The following is a 22,377-nucleotide window of genomic DNA, read 5'->3' as shown; positions in this document are numbered from 1 at the left end:
GACTAGTGTGGCATTCGTGTCTTTCCAGTGTGCGTGCGGTAAATGTGAAATGTGAATTATGGTGGCATTATTACCAAATGCGTCCATACAGGACCAATGTGCTTTTTTTTCTTTTCTTGGCTACTTAAGGACAAATTCTGGGAGTGGAAAGACTTACCTTAGGGGGAAAAAAGGACGGGTATACACTCGCACACACACACATATCCATCCACACATATACAGACACAAGCAGACATATTTAAAGACAAATTCTGGTAGACATCCATCAGAGAATGAAAAATGTGTGTGGGGCAGCATGTCTGTCAAATGGTGCACCGAGTTTCATGCTAGTCGTGATTTGACACAAGACGCTGGTCGACCTGGGAGGCCAACTCAAGTGGGAGACACTTGAGCTCCCACCCTATAGTCCTGATCTCTTCCCCAAGCAATTTTCAAGCCTTCAGTTACCGAAAAAAAATGAAATGATAATTAAATGGACACCCTAGCTGCAAACAGGCGTTGATGTACATCATTGGGGACATGTCGAAAATGTGTGCCCCGACCGGGCTTGAACCCGGAATCTCCTGCTTACATGGCAGACACTCTATCCATCTGAGCCACCGAGGGCACAGATGATAGTGCGCCTGCAGGGACTTATCCCTTGTACGTTCCCCGTGAGACCCACATTCCCAACATGTCCACACTACTACATTCATAGTGCGCCTAATAGATGTTTGCCCATCATACTCATTACTCAGGGCAGATTAATCTACCAAGTCCCGTACGAGTTCGGGCATATTTTGTGCGTTCACACAAGAAGGTCAGTAGCTGGGAAGCCATATTTTAACTATATATATGATGGTAGTACCTGTTCCAGAAAGAACAGTTACCGTAGATGACCATGCAGCTTTGATATAAATGAAATGATGATTAAATGGACACCCTAGCTGCAAACATGTCCCCAATGAAGTACATCAATGCATGTTTACAGCTAGTGTGCCCATTTAATTATCATTTCATTTCTAGCAAATCTGCATGGTCATCTACAGTAACTGTTCTTTTGGGAACAGATACTACCATCATATATATATAGTTAAAATATGGGTTCCCGGCCATTGGCCTTCTTGTGTGAATGCACACGCTATGCCTGAACTCGTACGGGACTTGGTAGATTAATCTGCCAAAAGTAATGAGTATGATGGGCAAACATCTATTAGGTGCACTATGAATGTAGTAGTGTGGACATGTTGCGAATGTGGGTCTCATGGGGAGTGTGCAAGGGATAAGTCCCTGCAGGCGAACTACCATCTGTGCCCTTGATGGCTCAGATGGATAGAGCATCTGCCATGTAAGTAGGAGATCCCGGGTTTGAGTCCCGGTCGGGGCACACATTTTCAACATGTCCCTAATGAAGTACATCAACGCCTGTTTGCAGCTAGTGTGTCCATTTAATTATCATTTCATTTCTAGCAAAGCTGCATGGTCATCTACGATAACTGTTCTTTCGGAAACAGATACTACCGTAAATATATATACTTAAAAAAAAGGCCTTGAAGGGTCAATGACTCCTACTGGACGAGAACATGCAACATGCGGTCACATACTTCTTCATGCAGCAGGACACAGTGTTTTGCCAAATGAGTACCTTCAGCCTAGTATCTCAGTGGGATGATTGCTCACGGTGATTTTGCCTGGCGTACTGATTTTGGGCTGTATGGCTTTTGAATGGAAACTTTTTGATTGTTCCATATATTTAAAGCCAAAATTGTGCTTCCACATTCTAAAAATACATAGCCATCATCATTGTTCACTGCATCACAATAGTTATGCCATAGTTCTTTAGATATCAGTATTCAATCATAATTCTTTTGAATGGAAGAAAATTGGCATTTTTTACTTCTTGGCAATTTCAAGCTTTTGCAACCCAAGGTTGCTTGATCAAGAAAGAGGGAAGGAGAGGGAAAGACGAAAGGATGTGGGTTTTAAGGGAGAGGGTAAGGAGTCATTCCAATCCCGGGAGTGGAAAGACTTACCTTAGGGGGAAAAAGGACAGGTGTACACTCATACACACACACACACACATATGTGTGGATTGATACGTGTGTGTGTGCGAGTGTATACCTGTCCTTTTTCCCCCTAAGGTAAGTCTTTCCACTCCTGGGATTGGAATGACTCCTTACCCTCTCCCTTAAAACCCACATCCTTTCATCTTTCCCTCTCTTTCCCTCTTTCTTGATGAAGCAACCTTGGGTTGTGTAAGCTTGAAATTTGTATGTGTGTTTGTGTGTGTGTGTGTGTGTGTGTGTGTGTTTCTTTTTATTGTCTCCTATCAACATACCAACGCTTTCGTTTGGTAAGTTACAGAATCTTTGTTTTTAGATATAAAATATATATTTTTTTCTGCCAAACATCTGATTGATAATGGATGAGTTTTATGTGACTGAAAACACAAATTTTACATTTGAATAAGGCTGGTTTTCCTTTATAATGCAAGACTGTGGTTGAGAAAAACGGAATCTTGGATTAAATTCCTGGAAATTGCTTAACACTAACCAAAATTCATTATGTTATCTCTTATAACAAAGCAAATGAAAATATTGGAATGTATGTATGCATGCATACATGGTTGTCTAACATATCTAAAACAGTTATCTTACCATCTTCCAGAGTGCGTACAGTTCTTGAGTTAGAAGGACGGCCATCAACAGTCTTGTAGAAGGGCACAAGGAAGAACTCGTAGCGTGTGTACTTTGCTAGGCCAGACACTTGGAAACCTGATGCTTCTCCAGCATGCAGCACTGTCAGCACATTGTAGGCTCCTGGCACGCGAACTCCATCCAGTGGTCTTGAGTATATGTAGAAGCCCTCGACAAACTCTGCACTCAAGATCTATGGGCAAAGAATTTAAGCAATACCCATTAAATGCATATAATGGTTTAACTACACAATAGGATGATTAAAAAGGAAAAACATGGATTAATGGATTAGCAATAAAACTGCACAAATTATCAGAATGAATAATATTATCTGGCCCAGATACTAGAAAATCTAAATGTTGGAAAAGAGACCCACAATCATTACAGAATGCTGAAGTGCTTCATTTGTATCATTGTACAGTAGCAACACTCTCTCTCTATGCTGAAACTGCACATAGTCTACCAGGATTTGTACATTTTCTGAAACTTGCATTTCATTCCATTCCTTTTTGTGATTCAGTACCCCTATAAATGGATTATTACACAAAGGAGTCACAAATCAGCAGCTTTAGCCAGTTTGTATCATACTAGACACACACACACTTTGGCAAACATGAAGGAGCTACATACTAACTGATGATGTAATCTTGTAGAATGAACATGGCACTCAGCTGAAATAGGAAGCTGTTAATTTTCTGGGCTATGACAAACTGGATGGCAATATTTGTAATCCGAACCAAACAATGAACAGCATATCAGAGTGAAACATTCTTTATCTTGTCCTTGAAACTGCTGTGTTGTCACGCAAAGTCTCAGTCATGCCTGCAGCCAGAATCCATGCACTCTTTGCTCATGGAACACACTATGCTAGTCATTTCACCAAATATTATTGTTGCACCACTGTTGTTAATAAAGTCTTAATGTGGGCTGCAAACCTTGGTTTGACCTGAGAAACTGAGTCCAACTTGTCAGTGCTCAAGAACCAATGAGTGTCATTCTCTAGCTGTTTGTTCTGCATTCAGAATGATTTTGAGATTTAACAATGAGACTGGAAAAGTATGCCTCTAACAGTCAGTACATTCCATACAGCCTGTTACAGGGGGACCTACTGTTTAAAGTGGAATCTGAACCATGGTGGTACTCAGCATGTTTCACAATAACAAACACTCCCAGTGCAAAAGAAGCTGTAAGAAACAGATAAAAATTCTCAGACTGAATGACTATTATACACTACACCCTTGGATTGGTATTATGGCAGTAAACCTGTGTCACTGAACCATGGAGTCATTTACCATAACACATGTAGGTGTGATGTAATTCTATGCACCTTGCCGCACATGTCATGAATCTGAGATTGGCTGCAGCCAATTGACCTATTCCAAATCAACCGCCTCATTGTAATCTAAATTCTCTGTACTAAAAGTTGGTCACTACATAAAATTACTAGAAATTTACTATCAATTTCCTTATCAATCATTTAACTTACTTGCTCTCTTTGTGTTCCAAGGTTTTGTTTTGGTTTGGTTTATAGAAATTATGCCCAGTTTTACCCAGACTTACTGGAAGTCACACTCACCTCTTGTTTACAGGATCTTCCATCAACTAAACATCCAAAGCCTGATATGACACTTTTTTGGAATGCCTATTGAATCAATTTATATCTTTCAATTGAAACAGGAGGTCAAAATACCTTGCTTCTAACAACTAAATCATTTAAAAGGAAATATTTTAATTACAGTTAATTAATTGTAACATTGATAAAGGGATATAAGGAACTTTCAGAATACAGGGTGATTCAAAAAGAATACCACAACTTTAGGAATTTAAAACTCTGCAACGACAAAAGGCAGAGCTAAGCACTATCTGTCGGCGAATTAAGGGAGCTATAAAGTTTCATTTAGTTGTACATTTGTTTGCTTGAGGTGCTGTTGACTAGGCGTCAGCGTCAGTTGATGCTAAGATGGCGACCACTCAACAGAAAGCTTTTTGTGTTATTGAGTACGGCAGAAGTGAATCGACGACAGTTGTTCAGCGTGCATTTCGAATGAAGTATGGTGTTAAACCTCCTGATAGGTGGTGTATTAAACGTTGGTATAAACAGTTTACAGAGAATGGGTGTTTGTGCAAAGGGAAAAGTTGTGGACGGCCGAGAACGAGTGATGAAAATGTAGCACGCATCCAGCAAGCGTTTGTTCGCAGCCTCAGCTCGAACAAGAAGCACAACAATTCATATTTCAGCAGGATGGAGCGTCACCACATTGGCACTTATCTGTCCGTAACTACCTGAACGTCAACTACCCGAGGCGATGGATCGGCCGCCAGGCAGCCCGGGACAGAGCACTTCATCACTGGCCTCCAAGAAGCCCTGATCTTACCCCCTGCGATTTTTTCTTATGGGGGTATGTTAAGGATATGGTGTTTCGGCCACCTCTCCCAGCCACCATTGATGATTTGAAACGAGAAATAACAGCAGCTATCCAAACTGTTACGCCTGATATGCTACAGAGAGTGTGGAACGAGTTGGAGTATCGGGTTGATATTGCTCGAGTGTCTGGAGGGGGCCATATTGAACATCTCTGAACTTGTTTTTGAGTGAAAAAAATCTTTTTAAATACTCTTTGTAATGATGTATAACAGAAGGTTATATTATGTTTCTTTCATTAAATACACATTTTTAAAGTTGTGGTATTCTTTTTGAATCACCCTGTATTTAGCCTGCATGAAATCCAATTGAAGTTTTGTAATCCTCTGATTGAATGGAATTGTTTGATGTGCATCATGACAATATTATCTTTGATCTTTATTTTGGTTTTTTTCTAGCAATTTTTGTTTTTGTGTGTTTTTAACCTTTCAATCCCTTTCAGACCTTCCGCCAGATTGCCACATGGTATTGCATGATTTATCGCTCCAAATCACTCATTTCCATTCATTCACTGTCCAGTAGCATCGTTCTTTACACCAACTCGAGCACTGCTTAGCGTTGACAGCAGAAATGTGTGGCTTATGAGGAGCTGCTCAACCACTGCATCAAATTCTTTTCAACAGCCTACACACAGTCATTGCATTACCAGACTGCTCGTAGCACTTTTAAACTCATGGCTGATTCCTTCCCTTGATTTCATGTGATGTTTTATGACCACCCTTTACAATGCTTGATGCTCTCTTTTTATCAGTGCTTGAGGAATGCCTTCATGTTTCTATTGCACAATTAAATCACCAACAGTCAATTTGGGAAGCTTTGGAAGGACTGAAATGTCCACAATGGATCTGTTACTCAGGTGACGTCCAATGACTAGTACACATTTGAAGTAACTGAACTGTATTGATCAACCCATTCTGCTGTTACTGCTCTGTGCTGACAACATAGTATTGCCTGCCTTTATCTCTCATGACATCTAGTGGTCAATTCCACATTGCATGGGGATGTCTGGGCACTTTTGATCAGATAGTCTGTCTTTGTGGGAGTACACAGACAGACTGATGTAAGACAAGTGAAGAGGCACTGCTTAAACGGGGGGAGGATTTGGGGTAGATTGCAGGGAGGCTCTGTAGAGGGCAGGGAAGGCGAATTGGGGGAAGCGAATAACAATGACACGAATACAATGCTTTAAAAGTGAAATAAGGATAGACACATAAATTCATGTCATGTAGGTCACTTTCTTAAAATGTGGATGAGTTTCTGTACTTCCACTGTAACTTCTTCTTCAGTACTGTTCACATAACCACTGGAAAATGGACCTCGTGGCTGAAACTGATTTTTGTAACCAGAAATAAAAATAAAAGTGCAACTGGTGCTACTCCTGGGTGTGGAACATGTCAGATAAACACATTACAAAAATGTAATTAGAAAAACTTGAGTCTCATTAATTTTAATGATTCCCAGTCAATAAACAGTAAAATTATGTACATGAATTAAATTTAAACTTCTAATATTTACAAGTTTAATACTTACATTTGCTTTCATTAAATTCATCATTCAGACATTTGCTAGTTTCTTGGCTATTACAATCAAGTATTGTCAAAAATTAAAGTAAATTATTCATTTCAGTGATCCTCAGTTAAGAACAGTCAGATTATGTACAAGATTTAAAATTAAACTTCCACTATTTACAGACTTAAGATGTACATCTGCTTTCCATACATCCATCGTTCACACAGTAGGTAGTTACTTGGCTGTTACAACCAAGTATTGTCAAAAATTAAAGTGTAATAAATTTTCATTAAAATGGTCTACTGCACTTGTTGAGAAACTCATGGATGGAATAGAAGGAGTTGGCCACCAAAAATTCTTTTAAATTATGTTTAAATTGTGCCTTGTCTGAAACTAAACTCTTGATGGTTGCTGGTAACTTATTGAAAATATGCGTTGCTGAATACTGGACTCCTTTCTGGGCAAGAGGAAGTGATTTTAAATCTTTATGTACATTGTTCTTATTCCTAGTACTGATACTGTGTACTAAGCAGTTAGTTCGAAAAAGAGATGTATTATTTACAACGAACTTCATTAAGGAATGAATATACTGAGAAGCTGTGGTTAATATCCCCAATTCTTTGAATAGGTTTCGACATGATGTTCTTGGATGTACACTACTCATTACTCTTATTATACGCTTCTGTACTCTAAACATTTTTTCTCTGTTTGTGGAGTTACCCCATAATATGATACCATATGACGTAATGGAGTGAAAATAAGCAGAATATGCCAGTTTTTTTTATATTTATATCCCCTATGTCTGACATCATTCGCATTGCAAACACAGGCTTGTTTAGGCGCTTTAGGTGTTCGTTAGTATGTTGCTCCCAACTGAATTTATTATCAAGTTGTAATCCCAAGAATTTTACACTCTCAACTTCTCATATTTCCATGTCATCATATTTTATACACACACCAGAAGGAAATCACTTAAAAGTTCTGAACTGCATATAGTGGGTCTTTTCAAAGTTTAATGACAGTGAATTGGCTATGAATCACATATTAATGTCAGTAAAAATTTGATTAGCTGCCCTTTCTAAATTTATATTTGATTTACTATTTATTGCAATGTTTGTATCATCTGTAAATAAGACAAACTTGGCGTCTGGTAATGTAACAGATGACAGGTCATTAATATACACAAGAAACAGTAGCGGACCTAGTATGGAACCTTGGGGAACACCACATGTAATTTCTTCCCAGTCAGATGATATCTGATTCCTACTGCTGAACTGTTACGTAATGACACCTTTGTTTTCTATTAGAAAGATATGACTGAAATCACTTTGCAGCACTACCAGTGACGCCATAATATTTTAATTCACTTAAAAGACTGCTGTGATTCACACAGTCAAATGCCTTGGACAGGTCACAGAATATGCCAATTGCCTCTAATTTGTTGTCCAATGAATTAAGTGTAAATAGCTTTCTCAATATCAGAACCCTTAAGAAACCCAAACTGTGACTTTGACAGTATGTTATTTTCACTAAGGTTTTTAAGTAGACGCTTGAACATAACCTTTTCAAAGATTTTTGAAAAAGCTGGCAAAAGTGAGATTGGTCGGTAATTTGATGGCATTTCTTTGTTCCCTTTCTGGTGGAGAGGTATAACTTCAGCATATTTAAGCCAGTCTGGGAATGTTCCTCTGACAAGTGATTGATTACACAAATAACTTAAAATATGACTAGCTCACAGGAACACACTTTTATTAACTTTGTTGATATGTTGTTATAACCACTAGTATGCTTTGATTTCAAGGACTTTATGATGGATTCTATTTCTTTGGGTGAAGTAAGTGTCAATTCCATTTTACTGAGATTGCTTGTGTGCACTGGTCTCAGATATTCCATTGCATTATTTACTGAACCTGACAACCCCATGCTATCAGTAACAGAGACAAAATACTCGTTTAAATGATTTGCAACACAACATGCGTTTGTTACCAGGGTTTCATTTATTTTTAGAGCTATTTGTTCCTCCTCATTTCTGGTCTACCTATCTCTGACTTAACTATATCCCATACTGTTTTTATTTTATTGCTGGATGTATTTATCTTCTTCTCATAATGCAGGTGTTTAGATTTCTGGATAACCTCCTTCAATATTTTGCAGTAATTTTTGTAATGAGCAATAAAACTAGTATCAAAGGTGTCCCTACGTATCAGGTAGAGTTTCCTTTTTGTCTCACATGATATCTTTATCCCTTGTGTGATCCATGGTTTCCTATTAGACTTCTGCTTAATTTGAGTTACCTTCAGGGGAAAACAATTTTCAAATAGGGTGCTAACTTTATTAATGAATGTTTTGTATTTTCCATTTGTGTCTTGGATGCTGTAAACATCCATCCTATTAATTTTTTTGAGTACTCTCCTAAATTTCTCAGTTTTTGGCTGTTTTATTGGCCTTCTGTACTCGGTTCTGATAGATGTTTTATCCTGACACTTTTTAAAAGTGTTTTGCGTTACTTGTTGAATGCCCCTCTTACAGTCTTTTGGAAGTGTGAGAGTGTGTTTGAGGCTAGGGGATTTGCTCAGGCTACATTTTGTGATCTGAGCAGAGCGTTTGACTGTGTGGACCACGATACTTTACTGAATAAGCTATCCTATTATGGTTTTGCTAATAGCAGCATAAATATGATTAAATCCTTCCTTGAGAACCGCCAACAAGTTGCATGCATTAACAGGGCGAAGTCAGATGTTAGGTCTGGCGTGCCACAGGGCTCAGAACTTGGACCTCTATTGTTTTTACTTATGATTCATGACCTGCCGTCTTATGTAAACTCTCACACAATAATGTAAGCTGATGACACCACTTTTTTAATAAAAGCTCAGATTTAAACACTCTAAAAATATATAGTTAAAGATACCCTTGCTCAGAGTTCATTATGGTTTAGAGCGAACAGTTTTCTACTAAATGAAAGTAAGACCCAGGCACTTTCCTTTAGCTTAAGAGAGTATCATGACTTAGGAAGTATAAAATTTTTAGGTGTTATAGTAGACAACAAATTGACATGGGAACCACATGTCAAACATTTATCTGCCAGACTCTCGAAAGTTATCTACACTCCTGGAAATGGAAAAAAGAACACATTGACACCGGTGTGTCAGACCCACCATACTTGCTCCGGACACTGCGAGAGGGCTGTACAAGCAATGATCACACGCACGGCACAGCGGACACACCAGGAACCGCGGTGTTGGCCGTCGAATGGCGCTAGCTGCGCAGCATTTGTGCACCGCCGCCGTCAGTGTCAGCCAGTTTGCCGTGGCATACGGAGCTCCATCGCAGTCTTTAACACTGGTAGCATGCCGCGACAGCGTGGACGTGAACCGTATGTGCAGTTGACGGACTTTGAGCAAGGGCGTATAGTGGGCATGTGGGAGGCCGGGTGGACGTACCGCCGAATTGCTCAACACGTGGGGCGTGAGGTCTCCACAGTACATCGATGTTGTCGCCAGTGGTCGGCGGAAGGTGCACGTGCCCGTCGCCCTGGGACCGGACCGCAGCGACGCACGGATGCACGCCAAGACCATAGGATCCTACGCAGTGCCGTAGGGGACCGCACCGCCACTTCCCAGCAAATTAGGGACACTGTTGCTCCTGGGGTATCGGCGAGGACCATTCGCAACCGTCTCCATGAAGCTGGGCTACGGTCCCGCACACCGTTAGGCCGTCTTCCGCTCACGCCCCAACATCGTGCAGCCCGCCTCCAGTGGTGTCGCGACAGGCGTGAATGGAGGGACGAATGGAGACGTGTCGTCTTCAGCGATGAGAGTCGCTTCTGCCTGGGTGCCAATGATGGTCGTATGCGTGTTTGGCGCCGTGCAGGTGAGCGCCACAATCAGGACTGCATACGACCGAGGCACACAGGGCCAACACCCGGCATCATGGTGTGGGGAGCGATCTCCTACACTGGCCGTACACCACTGGTGATCGTCGAGGGGACACTGAATAGTGCACGGTACATCCAAACCGTCATCGAACCCATCGTTCTACCATTCCTAGACCGGCAAGGGAACTTGCTGTTCCAACAGGACAATGCACGTCCGCATGTATCCCGTGCCACCCAACGTGCTCTAGAAGGTGTAAGTCAACTACCCTGGCCAGCAAGATCTCTGGATCTGTCCCCCATTGAGCATGTTTGGGACTGGATGAAGCGTCGTCTCACGCGGTCTGCACGTCCAGCACGAACGCCGGTCCAACTGAGGCGCCAGGTGGAAATGGCATGGCAAGCCGTTCCACAGGACTACATCCAGCATCTCTACGTTCGTCTCCATGGGAGAACAGCAGCCTGCATTGCTGCGAAAGGTGGATATACACTGTACTAGTGCCGACATTGTGCATGCTCTGTTGCCTGTGTCTATGTGCCTGTGGTTCTGTCAGTGTGATCATGTGATGTATCTGACCCCAGGAATGTGTCAATAAAGTTTCCCCTTCCTGGGACAATGAATTCACGGTGTTCTTATTTCAATTTCCAGGAGTGTATTTAATTAGAAACTTAAAAAAGACATGTCGCTAATAGTTATATAAGATCAGCATATTTTGCTTTCTTTCAAAGTATCATATCACATGGAATCTTATTGTGGGGCAATGGCAGTCACGTAAAGGGCATTCTACTTTTACAAAAAAAATTAGTAAGAATAATAACCGACTCGCATAAGTTAGAACACTGTAAACCCTTGTTTGTTAAATTGAAATGACTGATGGTAATAAACTTGTATATCTATAATGTTCCATTGTATGTCAGAAACAATACTACAAATGTATCATTAAGAAGGGATGTACATAGCCATAAGACCAGGAACAAATCGTCTTTAGATGTACCATATCAAAGACTATCCAAGTCACAGAATTCATATTTAGTTCTTGGACTTAAGCTGTACAATAAGTTAAGTATAGATTTAAAAGAGTTACGTGTCAATATCTTCAAAGCTAAGTTGTACAGAATACTAGTAAGTAATCCTTTCTACACAGTAGACGAATTTTTTGAAACTGAAAATACTGATTTTCAACACTGTATCTAGCGGATGGCCTTATGTAATCCAAACTAAGTTGTATTTAGTAAGATAGTTAAAAATGTAAGTTATCTTGACGTTTTCATCAGTTAAAACTTCCGGGCTGACAGGCCGGGTCGATTTATAAAATTTCCGCCTGACGTTTCGTCTCCATCGGCGGGAGACATCTTCTGAGGTCGTCCGCCTACTGCCACTGAGGCTCCAGGTACTCTCGCATTTATAGAGCGCATAGAGGGCACCACCATTCGTCACGTGATGCCGACGGTATGCCTATCTTTGGAAGGCGTCATCATTGTAGATTAAGAGTAATCGATTGTCATTCTGCTGGCGCAACGTAGACATCCATATTTTGTCCAACTTTAAAACTTCCTCTTTTCTATTGAAATTGTTGTGGTGCTTGTGAATTTCTATTGCTTCTCTATACATGCGCGTTTGATAATGGGGTGTTCGTGCTAGGACGCTTCTTTCATTAAATTTAATTTCATGATTGCCATCTCGATTCACAAGCACCACAACAATTTCAATAGAAAAGAGGAAGTTTTAAATTTTCACTCTGCAGCGGAGTTTGCGCTGATATGAAACTTCCTGGCAGATTAAAACTGTGTGCCCAACCGAGACTCGAACTCGGGACCTTTGCATTTCGCGGGCAAGTGCTCTACCTTGCACTTGCCCGCGAAAGGCAAAGGTCCCGAGTTCAAGTCTCGGTCGGGCACACAGTTTTAATCTGCCAGGAAGTTTCGGGAAGTTTTAAAGTTGGACAAAATATGGATGTCGACGTTGCGCCAGCAGAATGACAATCGATTACTCTTAATCGAGAATGATGACGCCTTCTAAAGATAGGCATACCGTCGGCATCACGTGACGAATGGTGGTGCCCTCTATGCGCTCTATGAATGCGAGAGTAGCAGCAGCCACAATCCCCTCCTCTGCGTACCCCACTCCCTGTCGCGTCTGCCCCCCACTCCTCTTATGGGTCCTCATCCTCCATCAGCTCCTTTCCCGGTTCCCCCCTTCGCTTTTACTCTCCTTTCCCCCCTTTTTTTGTTTTCCCATCTTCTGTCCAGTTTCCCCCCACCTGCTCTCGACTGTGGTATGTCACATTTGCCAACTTTTTAGTGCAGTGTTCCAGTGACTATTCAGTGTTGTTCGTCTTTCTCGTGTTGCGAACGGAAACCATGCTGTCGCTAGGTGAGAATTTTATGTTACTCTTTAAGTCTCCGATTTTATCGCCTGTTTTTCATTATTTATTCTCTTGAACTTTCTCGCAAAATCTGTAGGCTGAAGAGCGGCATACTAAGCTGCTGCCAGCCCGCCCCCTTCGGGGGGAATTGAAATTCAATAAAGAAAAAAAAAAAAAAAAAAAGCCTCAGTGGCAGTAGCCGTACGACCTCAGAAGATGTCTCCCGCAGATGGAGACAAAACGTCAGGTGGAAATTTTATACGTCGACCACGGCCTCTCAGCCCGGAAGTTTTAACTGAAGACAACACCGGCCGTAAAAGCCTACATTGTATATCTTGACGTTGTCTATTGCTCTATGAGCTGAGCGACAATAAAATTTGATCGGTTGATTGGTTTCGGCCGTTGGGCGCGGTGGGCGAAGCGGCGCGCTCACCTCCCAGACGAGCTTGACGGCGGTGGAGGCGACGGGCTGCGCGTCGGCCAGCTCGACGATGTGGCCGGCGAGCAGGCTGGCGGTCGCCCGGGCCAGCAGCCGCTCCTCGTCGGCCCTGCCGGCCGCGGCCGCGGCGCCCGCGGGCACCGTCACCGGCTCGGACAGCGGGCTGGGCGGCGACAGCCCGTGCGAGTTCTCGGCGCGCACCAGGAAGGTGTAGGTGACGCCGGCCGCCAGGTGGTGCTGCGTGTAGCCGGGGCCGGGCACGCGGCGCGCCGCCACCACCCAGCCGCCGCCGCCGCCGCCGCCCGCGGACTCGTCGCGCCCGAACAGCTCCACCTGGCCGCACGAGAGCACGCGCCGATGTCACCGGGCGAGTAGAGGTGGGCATAACTGTTCTTTTCAGAGATCGGATCAGAACTGGTCACTCCCTGAAATGAATTAGCTCTTTTTCATGACTCACCACTCATTTACAATAGAAAATAAATGGAAGGCACATTGCCCTTTAAACTTGGTTTATTCCAGTACTATACCTGTATTTTGATCTTATTTGATCCTATTTTGAAGTAACACAGATAATGAGTAAGAATTTTGTATTGTTTATTGAAATTTCTACGATATGACAAAGTTTTTGATTATTGATTTATTTTGCACTATCGTGGTTTTTTGGGTGATCGGAAAATGTTGTAACTTGAGATTTACATTAACAATATATTTGGCTATAATGTATTAAAATTTCATTAACCTCGTACAAATACATCGCAAGCCATGTATTTTTAAAGTGAACGTTTCCTTCCGAAGACGCCTAAAATCGCAAAATCCGTACCAGAATAAGAAAAAAAAATATAAATTTGACTGTAAGACGAAAGTGCTGCATATAGCCTTACGCAGAATAAAACAAGGAAAATATTGGTGTATCACATTTTGCGATACGCTTAACGGTTCACTCATAATTAAAGCGTAAATTCGAGTGTCCATAATAAAAATCCTATAGTAAGAGGAGTCGTCAGGAACCTAATCTGATCAGTTTAAACAAATAAATATAAAATAAAAACAAATGATGTATACATAACATAAGAATGTAATATACATAGCGGTATTACTACGAAGAACAATATCCAATAGAGACGAACTCCGATGCAGAAACACTGAGTCGAGCAGGTCGAGCCGCGAGCTGTATTACTGCGTGAGCTGAGACCGCAGAGACCAGAGTGACACCTGAGTTGCTTTGCTCAACGCTCTGGCTAAAGTCGAGAACGGTGGGGTGAACGTTGAGCGGGCGAGTTCCGAGGGTGGGGGGAGCGGTGAACGGCCACCACTCACCCGCTCCGAGACAAATCGTCCGTTCCCTTGCGAGCAGGTTGTTGCAAGTAGTTCCTATGTTATCCGCTAGGTGGCTCTCTGTCCTGTTGCTCGCATCAACTGCCCAGAGCGCAGGACGTGCGACTGAAACGATCGCCGACAGAGTGCGATGCGAAGTTAAGCTGAGCCAGACACTGCACGTGGGAGACGACACACAGAGACGGCACCGCATACGTGAAACACAAAATCCAATGGGGCACTGCACAATGCAGACAGCCAAGGTAGAAGCAGGGCAGAGGCCGGCGCTCGCTGTGTTGTGTGGCGTGCACTGTGCTCTGACCAGCAGAGGCGCCGCTGATATGCTCCATCTCTCTCTCTCTCTCTCTCTCTCTCTCTCTCTCTCTCTCTGCCATGGGAAACGTTTGGAGCTACCGTTCTTTTTTTCTGAATCACTCATTGTTCACTCCTTTGAAAGATTCAACTCTATGAATCAGTTCAGGAGCGGATCCCCCATCTCTACGGGCGAGGTGGCGTGGCGGTTATAGTCTGTCTCTAACCTCAAGAGCGAGCGGCGCTTCTGGTGGGGGAAGTGGCCTTTCCCGAAAAAACGCTGCCACCGGCCTACGGGGGCACCCAAAATCTGTTTGCCCCTTATCTGCCTAGCAGTGTACATAGCCAGTTAGTGATATACGTCGTTTCTGTCCGTGGGATCTAAGTTGCCAGCGTCAGTCATTTAACTTTGTATACTTACTGATGTACTGCATAATCGTCTAGCATTGCAAGAAAATGTGCAGAATATGAAGAAGAGGAGGTATTTGGGGAGTAACGAGCGTTGATCGTCTCTGATGTTATTACAGCGTGCATTAAAGAGACGACCTAAAAAGAACTGTTGGCTAATATTACCAGTCCCAGTCAAAGCGGTGCAATTTATGCAAACGTCCGCATCACCTAATAGGACGCATAAGTAAGGAATGGAAAAAAAAGCCGCATTGTTTACTAGAATCGCCACGAAGGAAAACTAATAATTTTGGGAGCAAACCCATCGTTATAGACAGTTTCAAAATCACGTATAACCTTTGATGCTTATGGAACACTAAATCTCTATCTCCGTCAGTATTCACCTGATTCTAAGACGTATTGCTTAAAACATGTCCGCAATAGCTATTCTAAACACTGCTGAAATTTCCTTGGAAACATGTACATCGTTACTGGACTTCTAAGCAAAAAGCTTGACATACGAGGTGCGTTGACATATTAATTTTTATTTTTTGGTAAGAACTTTATTTGTTAATCTACAGCAATGTTATCCTCTTCAAAATATTCCACATTACATACTATACACTTATGCCAGTGCTTTTTCCAGTTCCCGAAACACTTTAGGAACTGTTTCTTCAGGATAGTTGATAGGTCTCTGTGCATTTTTAATCTCATCCATGCTTCTAAAACCGCTGTCCTTTAAGGCCTGCTTTGAAATGTTTATACCACTTGTCTGCCCTTGGTTTAGTCATAACAGGCTCACCAAAAGCAATATTTACCACTTCTAAAAGTTTCATACACTTTATTCCATTCTTATAACAAAATTTAATACGGATTGTCTAATTTATTTTTATACAAACAAATAATCGCTGATGCCACAAAAAGACATGTAACCTTTCTGACAGCTGACAACAGAGTAAATACCCAATATGCATAACATTGAACACGTACTTTTGAGGCTTGTTTACGAAGACAGTGACAAAAAAGTAGTGCAAATCGGACTAATACAACACACAAAATTATAAATTTCTGCTTACTTTTGAAACACTCTTTGTGTTGCAAGAATTGTTAAGTTTCAATGCAGTCCTTCAAAGAAAACTTCTACCTCTTAGTAGAAACACAAAATAAGAGGTAGCCTTAAATTCTAGATACTGATTGCATGATATGGGATTCGTTTTACGAATAACAATAGAGGAACACACATTCACATGAACAGGCATTCGGTTTTATGTTTGTGGTAGAATCCTGACTTCCGTTCTTATGTTAATATTTTTACTCTATAGTGTTGTGTTTCGGAAGAAGCTATCATTTTTTGTATTCCTTATCGTCTTCATGCATTTGTCTAAAAAAAAAAAAAACGCAGCCGAGACGTATCTGTGCACGGCTTCGCTACGTACACTCCTGGAAATGGAAAAAAGAACACATTGACACCGGTGTGTCAGACCCACCATACTTGCTCCGGACACTGCGAGAGGGCTGTACAAGCAATGATCACACGCACGGCACAGCGGACACACCAGGAACCGCGGTGTTGGCCGTCGAATGGCGCTAGCTGCGCAGCATTTGTGCACCGCCGCCGTCAGTGTCAGCCAGTTTGCCGTGGCATACGGAGCTCCATCGCAGTCTTTAACACTGGTAGCATGCCGCGACAGCGTGGACGTGAACCGTACGTGCAGTTGACGGACTTTGAGCGAGGGCGTATAGTGGGCATGCGGGAGGCCGGGTGGACGTACCGCCGAATTGCTCAACACGTGCGGCGTGAGGTCTCCACAGTACATCGATGTTGTCGCCAGTGGTCGGTGGAAGGTGCACGTGCCCGTCGACCTGGGACCGGACCGCAGCGACGCACGGATGCACGCCAAGACCGTAGGATCCTACGCAGTGCCGTAGGGGACCGCACCGCCACTTCCCAGCAAATTAGGGACACTGTTGCTCCTGGGGTATCGGCGAGGACCATTCGCAACCGTCTCCATGAAGCGGTTAGGCCGTCTTCCGCTCACGCCCCAACATCGTGCAGCCCGCCTCCAGTGGTGTCGCGACAGGCGTGAATGGAGGGACGAATGGAGACGTGTCGTCTTCAGCGATGAGAGTCGCTTCTGCCTTGGTGCCAATGATGGTCGTATGCGTGTTTGGCGCCGTGCAGGTGAGCGCCACAATCAGGACTGCATACGACCGAGGCACACAGGGCCAACACCCGGCATCATGGTGTGGGGAGCGATCTCCTACAATGGCCGTACACCACTGGTGATCGTCGAGGGGACACTGAATAGTGCACGGTACATCCAAACCGTCATCGAACCCATCGTTCTACCATTCCTAGACCGGCAAGGGAACTTGCTGTTCCAACAGGACAATGCACGTCCGCATGTATCCCGTGCCACCCAACGTGCTCTAGAAGGTGTAAGTCAACTACCCTGGCCAGCAAGATCTCCGGATCTGTCCCCCATTGAGCATGTTTGGGACTGGATGAAGCGTCGTCTCACGCGGTCTGCACGTCCAGCACGAACGCTGGTCCAGCTGAGGCGCCAGGTGGAAATGGCATGGCAAGCCGTTCCACAGGACTACATCCAGCATCTCTACGATCGTCTCCATGGGAGAATAGCAGCCTGCATTGCTGCGAAAGGTGGATATACACTGTACTAGTGCCGACATTGTGCATGCTCTGTTGCCTGTGTCTATGTGCCTGTGGTTCTGTCAGTGTGATCATGTGATGTATCTGACCCAAGGAATGTGTCAATAAAGTTTCCCCTTCCTGGGACAATGAATTCACGGTGTTATTTCAATTTCCAGGAGTGTATTTGAAGTGCGCGCCGCTGCAGGGCTGGTACTATGTTGTGAAACTACGTGTAGAAGCGCCTTGTGACGTAGCTGGGTTGGCAGAGTGGGGACTCACTAGCTCGCTATTCAGTTTACCGACAGACTACAGCACACTGGACTCGCATTCGTGAGGGCGACGGTTCAAACCCGCGTCCAGCCGTCCTGATTTAGGTTTTCCGTGATTTCCCTAAATCGCTTCAGGTAAATGCCAACATCGTTTCTTTGACATTTCAAGGCCGATTTCTTTCCCCATCCTTCCATAAACCGATGGAAGCAGTGACTTCGCTGTTTGGTTCAAAGTGGTTCAAATGGCTCTGAGCGCTATGGGACGTAACTTCTGGGGTCATCAGCCCCCTAGAACTTAGAGCTACTTAAACCTAACAAACCTAAGGCAGTCACATACATCGATGCCCGAGGCAGGATTCGAACCTGCGACTGTAGCACTCGCGCTGTTCCGGACTGTAGCTGTTTGGTCCCCTCCCTCATATCAACCAATCAACAATTTCAGGGCGAGGTGTGACTTGCGGGCGAAGGCACCGAGATTGGGCCGCTCTGCAAAGCAGAGCAAAACACACCTCTCGGTTATTCAACTAACTTGAGCCCTACCTCGACTCTCTCATCTCAATTGACTACTAGAGACAAATGACTCTCTTACAGCCTCCCTGGTGTCTTACACGAACAGCCCCAATGCACTCTGGGGGCCATTCTATTTATTATACATACTGATGGAGTGTATGTGCATGAAGTTACACTGACGTCCAACTACGGCTTTTGGGTGGTTCAGCTTTTTGTCAGGCAGTGTATATGCACAGTACTAGTAATATCAGATATTGAATCGGTCGTCAGCTGCCAAAAAGGTTATATGTTTGTTCGTAGCATCGCTGATAATTTATCTTGTATAAAATTGATCAGAGAATTTCTATTGAATTTTCCAGTAGGAACGCAATTAAGGGGCTGCGGAAAGGCTCAAAATCATGAAAAGTTCAATTTTTACTTTTTTGCGTTTTCTGAATCTGCAGACTATTACCTTTTAACAGATATATAATTTATTCAATTCCGAAGACTACAACTATTTTTAAATTTTTTTTGAAATGTGTTCTACATGGGCGTGACCCACTGTGGCGCTGTTAAACTGCTGTCAAATGGTGTTATTATTAACGTCCGTGTTGATCAGGTACATTTTAGTGATGTGAGATAGAGTATGTGTTGTGGCTAACCTGTGATGGTTCAATATATATCTGCTACGGTCGCAGGTTCGAATCCTGCCTGGGGCATGGGTGTGTGTGATGTCCTTAGGTTAGTTAGGTATAAGTAGTTCTAAGTTCTAGGGGACTTATGACCTAAGATGTTGAGTCCCATAGTGCTCAGAGCCATTTGAAGCATTTTCAATATATAGCGCTGGTGTGATTGTCGATTGTTTCATGTTTATTTACTCTGTCGTTATCTCGAAAATATTCGTAATTAATTCTGTTTCTTGAGTCTCTGTTTTGTTGAAGTATAATAATGAGTAAAAGTAAAGTTGCTGTTGCGACTTTCAATGATGGCAACATTGTAAGGTGCAAGGTATTTAGAAATATGGGAATGAAGATAGGTTCTAACATGGTACGAGCGATGCTTGCTTTAGACAAGGAACGCCTTCGGGCTGCAGACAGGGCTGTAAAGAGTCTAGAAATACAAGCAAGAGTAAACAGGAGGAGGAACAAGAGGAAGCTGCAGGAGGAGTTTGCAGAGGATGAAGATAATCCATCCTATGGACCTGGAATGCACTAAAAAGTTAATCCAATCTTTGTCGCTCGATTCCCAAAACTTTTATTTTCTCATACTAATTACATGTTTTCTAAGGATCTTCCAAACATATTTGTTTCAGACTTTCAGTAAATGTTACACAGTACCTTCTGCATAATTTAACACAGTCTTTTTCCAAAAAACTGTATATTTTTGAATATATAAATAAAAAATTGCAGAAAAATGTTGTGAATTTTCATTAGAATTGAAAAAAAATCATCTTTAATAACTGAACTAAAATTTTGTAAAATCCCTGTGTTAAGTTGTAGCCCATATTCCAATAAATAATCTGTAAAAAGTTCAACTTCCTACCTCAAATACTTTGTGAGGAAAGATGTAATTTATAAGCGTTATTTTAACATTGCAAGTATAGGGCGTTCCGGAGCCCCTTAAGTTCTGCAGTGATGGACGCTGGTAATGATGCAAGTGTAGGACATACCTGGTAGCCGAGTAGGGACGAGGAGCCGATCTTGTTGTTGCGCGTCCACTGGATGGTGACGCTGGAGGCGGTGACGTTGACGACGTGCGGCCGGCTCGGCGGACCGGGGAACGTGGACGGCTCCGGCGCGCGAAAGAAGTGGATGTTGGGGTTGGTGGGCAGCTCGAGACGCAGGCTGGCGCTCCACGTGGCCTTCCCGCTGCGCGAAGACGCCACGCACGTGTACAGGCCGCTGTCTCGCTTCTCCAGGTCTGCAGAGGAAACAGCCGCTCAAACCGCGTCGCAAGCTGCTTAAGGAGTGATGTGCAGGCGATGCTAAAAAACGCGGAAACAATCAAAAAACACAATACATTACCACGCCCAGTAGGGGGTAGAAAACCATTTGGCATTCAAAACAGCTTCCCGTCTCAGAATGGTTTAACACAGGTGCCGTGTGGTTTTCAACGCAAATGCAGGAGGATCTGCAGCGAACTGACGCATGGTGCAGGGAATGGCAATTGAATCTCAATGTAGACAAGTGTAATGTGCTGAGAATACATAGAAAGGAAGATCCGTTATCATTTAGCTACAATATAGCAGGTTAGCAACTGGAAGCAGTTAATTCCATAAATTATCTGAGAGTACGCATTAGGAGTGATTTAAAATGGAATGACCATATAAGGTTGATCGTCGGTAAAGCAGATGCCAAGACTGAGATTCATTGCGAGAATCCTAAGGAAATGCAATCCGAAAACTAAGGAAGCAGGTTACAAATTCAAATGGCTCTGAGCACTATGGGACTCAACTGCTGTGGTCATCAGTCCCCTAGAACTTAGAACTACTTAAACCTAACTAACCCAAGGACAGCACACAACACCCAGCCATCACGAGGCAGAGAAAATCCCTGACCCCGCCGCGAATCGAACCCGGGAACCCGGGCGTGGGAAGCGAGAACGCTACCGCACGACCACGAGATGCGGGTAGCAGGTTACAGTACGCTTGTTTGCCCACTGCTTGAATACTGCTCGGCAGTGTGGGATCCGTACCAGATAGTGTTGATAGAAGAGATAGAGAAAATCCAACGGAGAGCAGCGCGCTTCGTTACAGGATCATTTAGTAATCGCGAAAGCGCTACGGAGATGATAGATAAACTCCAGTGGAAGACTGCAGGAGAGACGCTCAGTAGCTCGGTACGGGCTTTTGTTGAAGTTTCGAGAACATACCTTGAACGAGGAGTCAAGCAGTCTATTACTCCCTCGTACGTATAGCTCGCGAAGAGACCACGAGGATAAAATCAGAGAGATTAGAGCCCACACAGAGGCATACCGACAATCTTTCTTTCCACGAACAATACGAGACTGGAATAGGAGGGAGAACCGATAGAGGTACTCAAAGTACCCTCCGCCACAGACCGTCAGATGGCTTGCGGAGTATGGATGTAGATGTAGAATCTTATACCGTTCTTCTTGCAAAATATGCCAAGTTCAGGTAACGATGACGGAGTTGGATAATGATCATACACACTTCTCCCAAAGTAGACATTAAAGGCTCAACAATATCGAGATCTGAAGATGGGGTATGGAATTGCCGAAACTGGTTGTGAAAACAAAATAAAATCTCAATTAGCACGGTTTATTTGGTGACTTTCCTTGTTAAATGTTTGACCAGCAGCTGTCCGGCGTCCACATTGGATCAACAGAGATACTAAGATCTGGTAAGGGTAGATGTGAAAGTTCATTCTCGTGCTCCCAAAACCAGTCCTGGACTATGCGATCTGTGGTGGTGGTAAGTTCCTGTGGGACCAACCTGCTAGTTAATCTCACTTAAGCTAACTTACGCTAAGGACAATACACACACGTCCGACATGGGGGAGCAAGGGGAGCCGTGGCAAGGCGCCCCAGACCACGCGGCTACCCCGCGCGGCTATGTGACCAGTCTGAAGGGGGACCCTGACGTCTTGGAACACAACACTGGTGAACAACCACTGTACCATGGGCTGGTTCTGATGTGCCAGTAGGGTCAC

General features: G+C 43.5%; 1 protein-coding gene across 1 annotated transcript in view; it reads right to left on the bottom strand.

Annotated features, from left to right (window-relative positions):
- The window catches only part of LOC126143035 (protein sax-3-like), a 149,841-nt gene that overhangs the window by 40,737 nt on the left and 86,727 nt on the right, over positions 1-22,377 (bottom strand). The window contains exons 8-10 of the mRNA XM_049915297.1: positions 20,376-20,626; positions 13,277-13,615; positions 2,637-2,868 (exon numbers count right to left, since the gene is read on the bottom strand). Coding sequence (XP_049771254.1) covers positions 2,637-2,868; positions 13,277-13,615; positions 20,376-20,626 — 822 coding nt within the window. The remainder of the gene's footprint in view (positions 1-2,636; positions 2,869-13,276; positions 13,616-20,375; positions 20,627-22,377) is intronic.

The sequence above is a fragment of the Schistocerca cancellata genome, chromosome 1 (assembly GCF_023864275.1).
Source record: "Schistocerca cancellata isolate TAMUIC-IGC-003103 chromosome 1, iqSchCanc2.1, whole genome shotgun sequence".
Lineage (NCBI taxonomy): Eukaryota > Metazoa > Arthropoda > Insecta > Orthoptera > Acrididae > Schistocerca > Schistocerca cancellata.
Note: the sequence above shows the minus strand (reverse complement) of the source record. Positions and strands in the feature narration are given on the sequence as shown.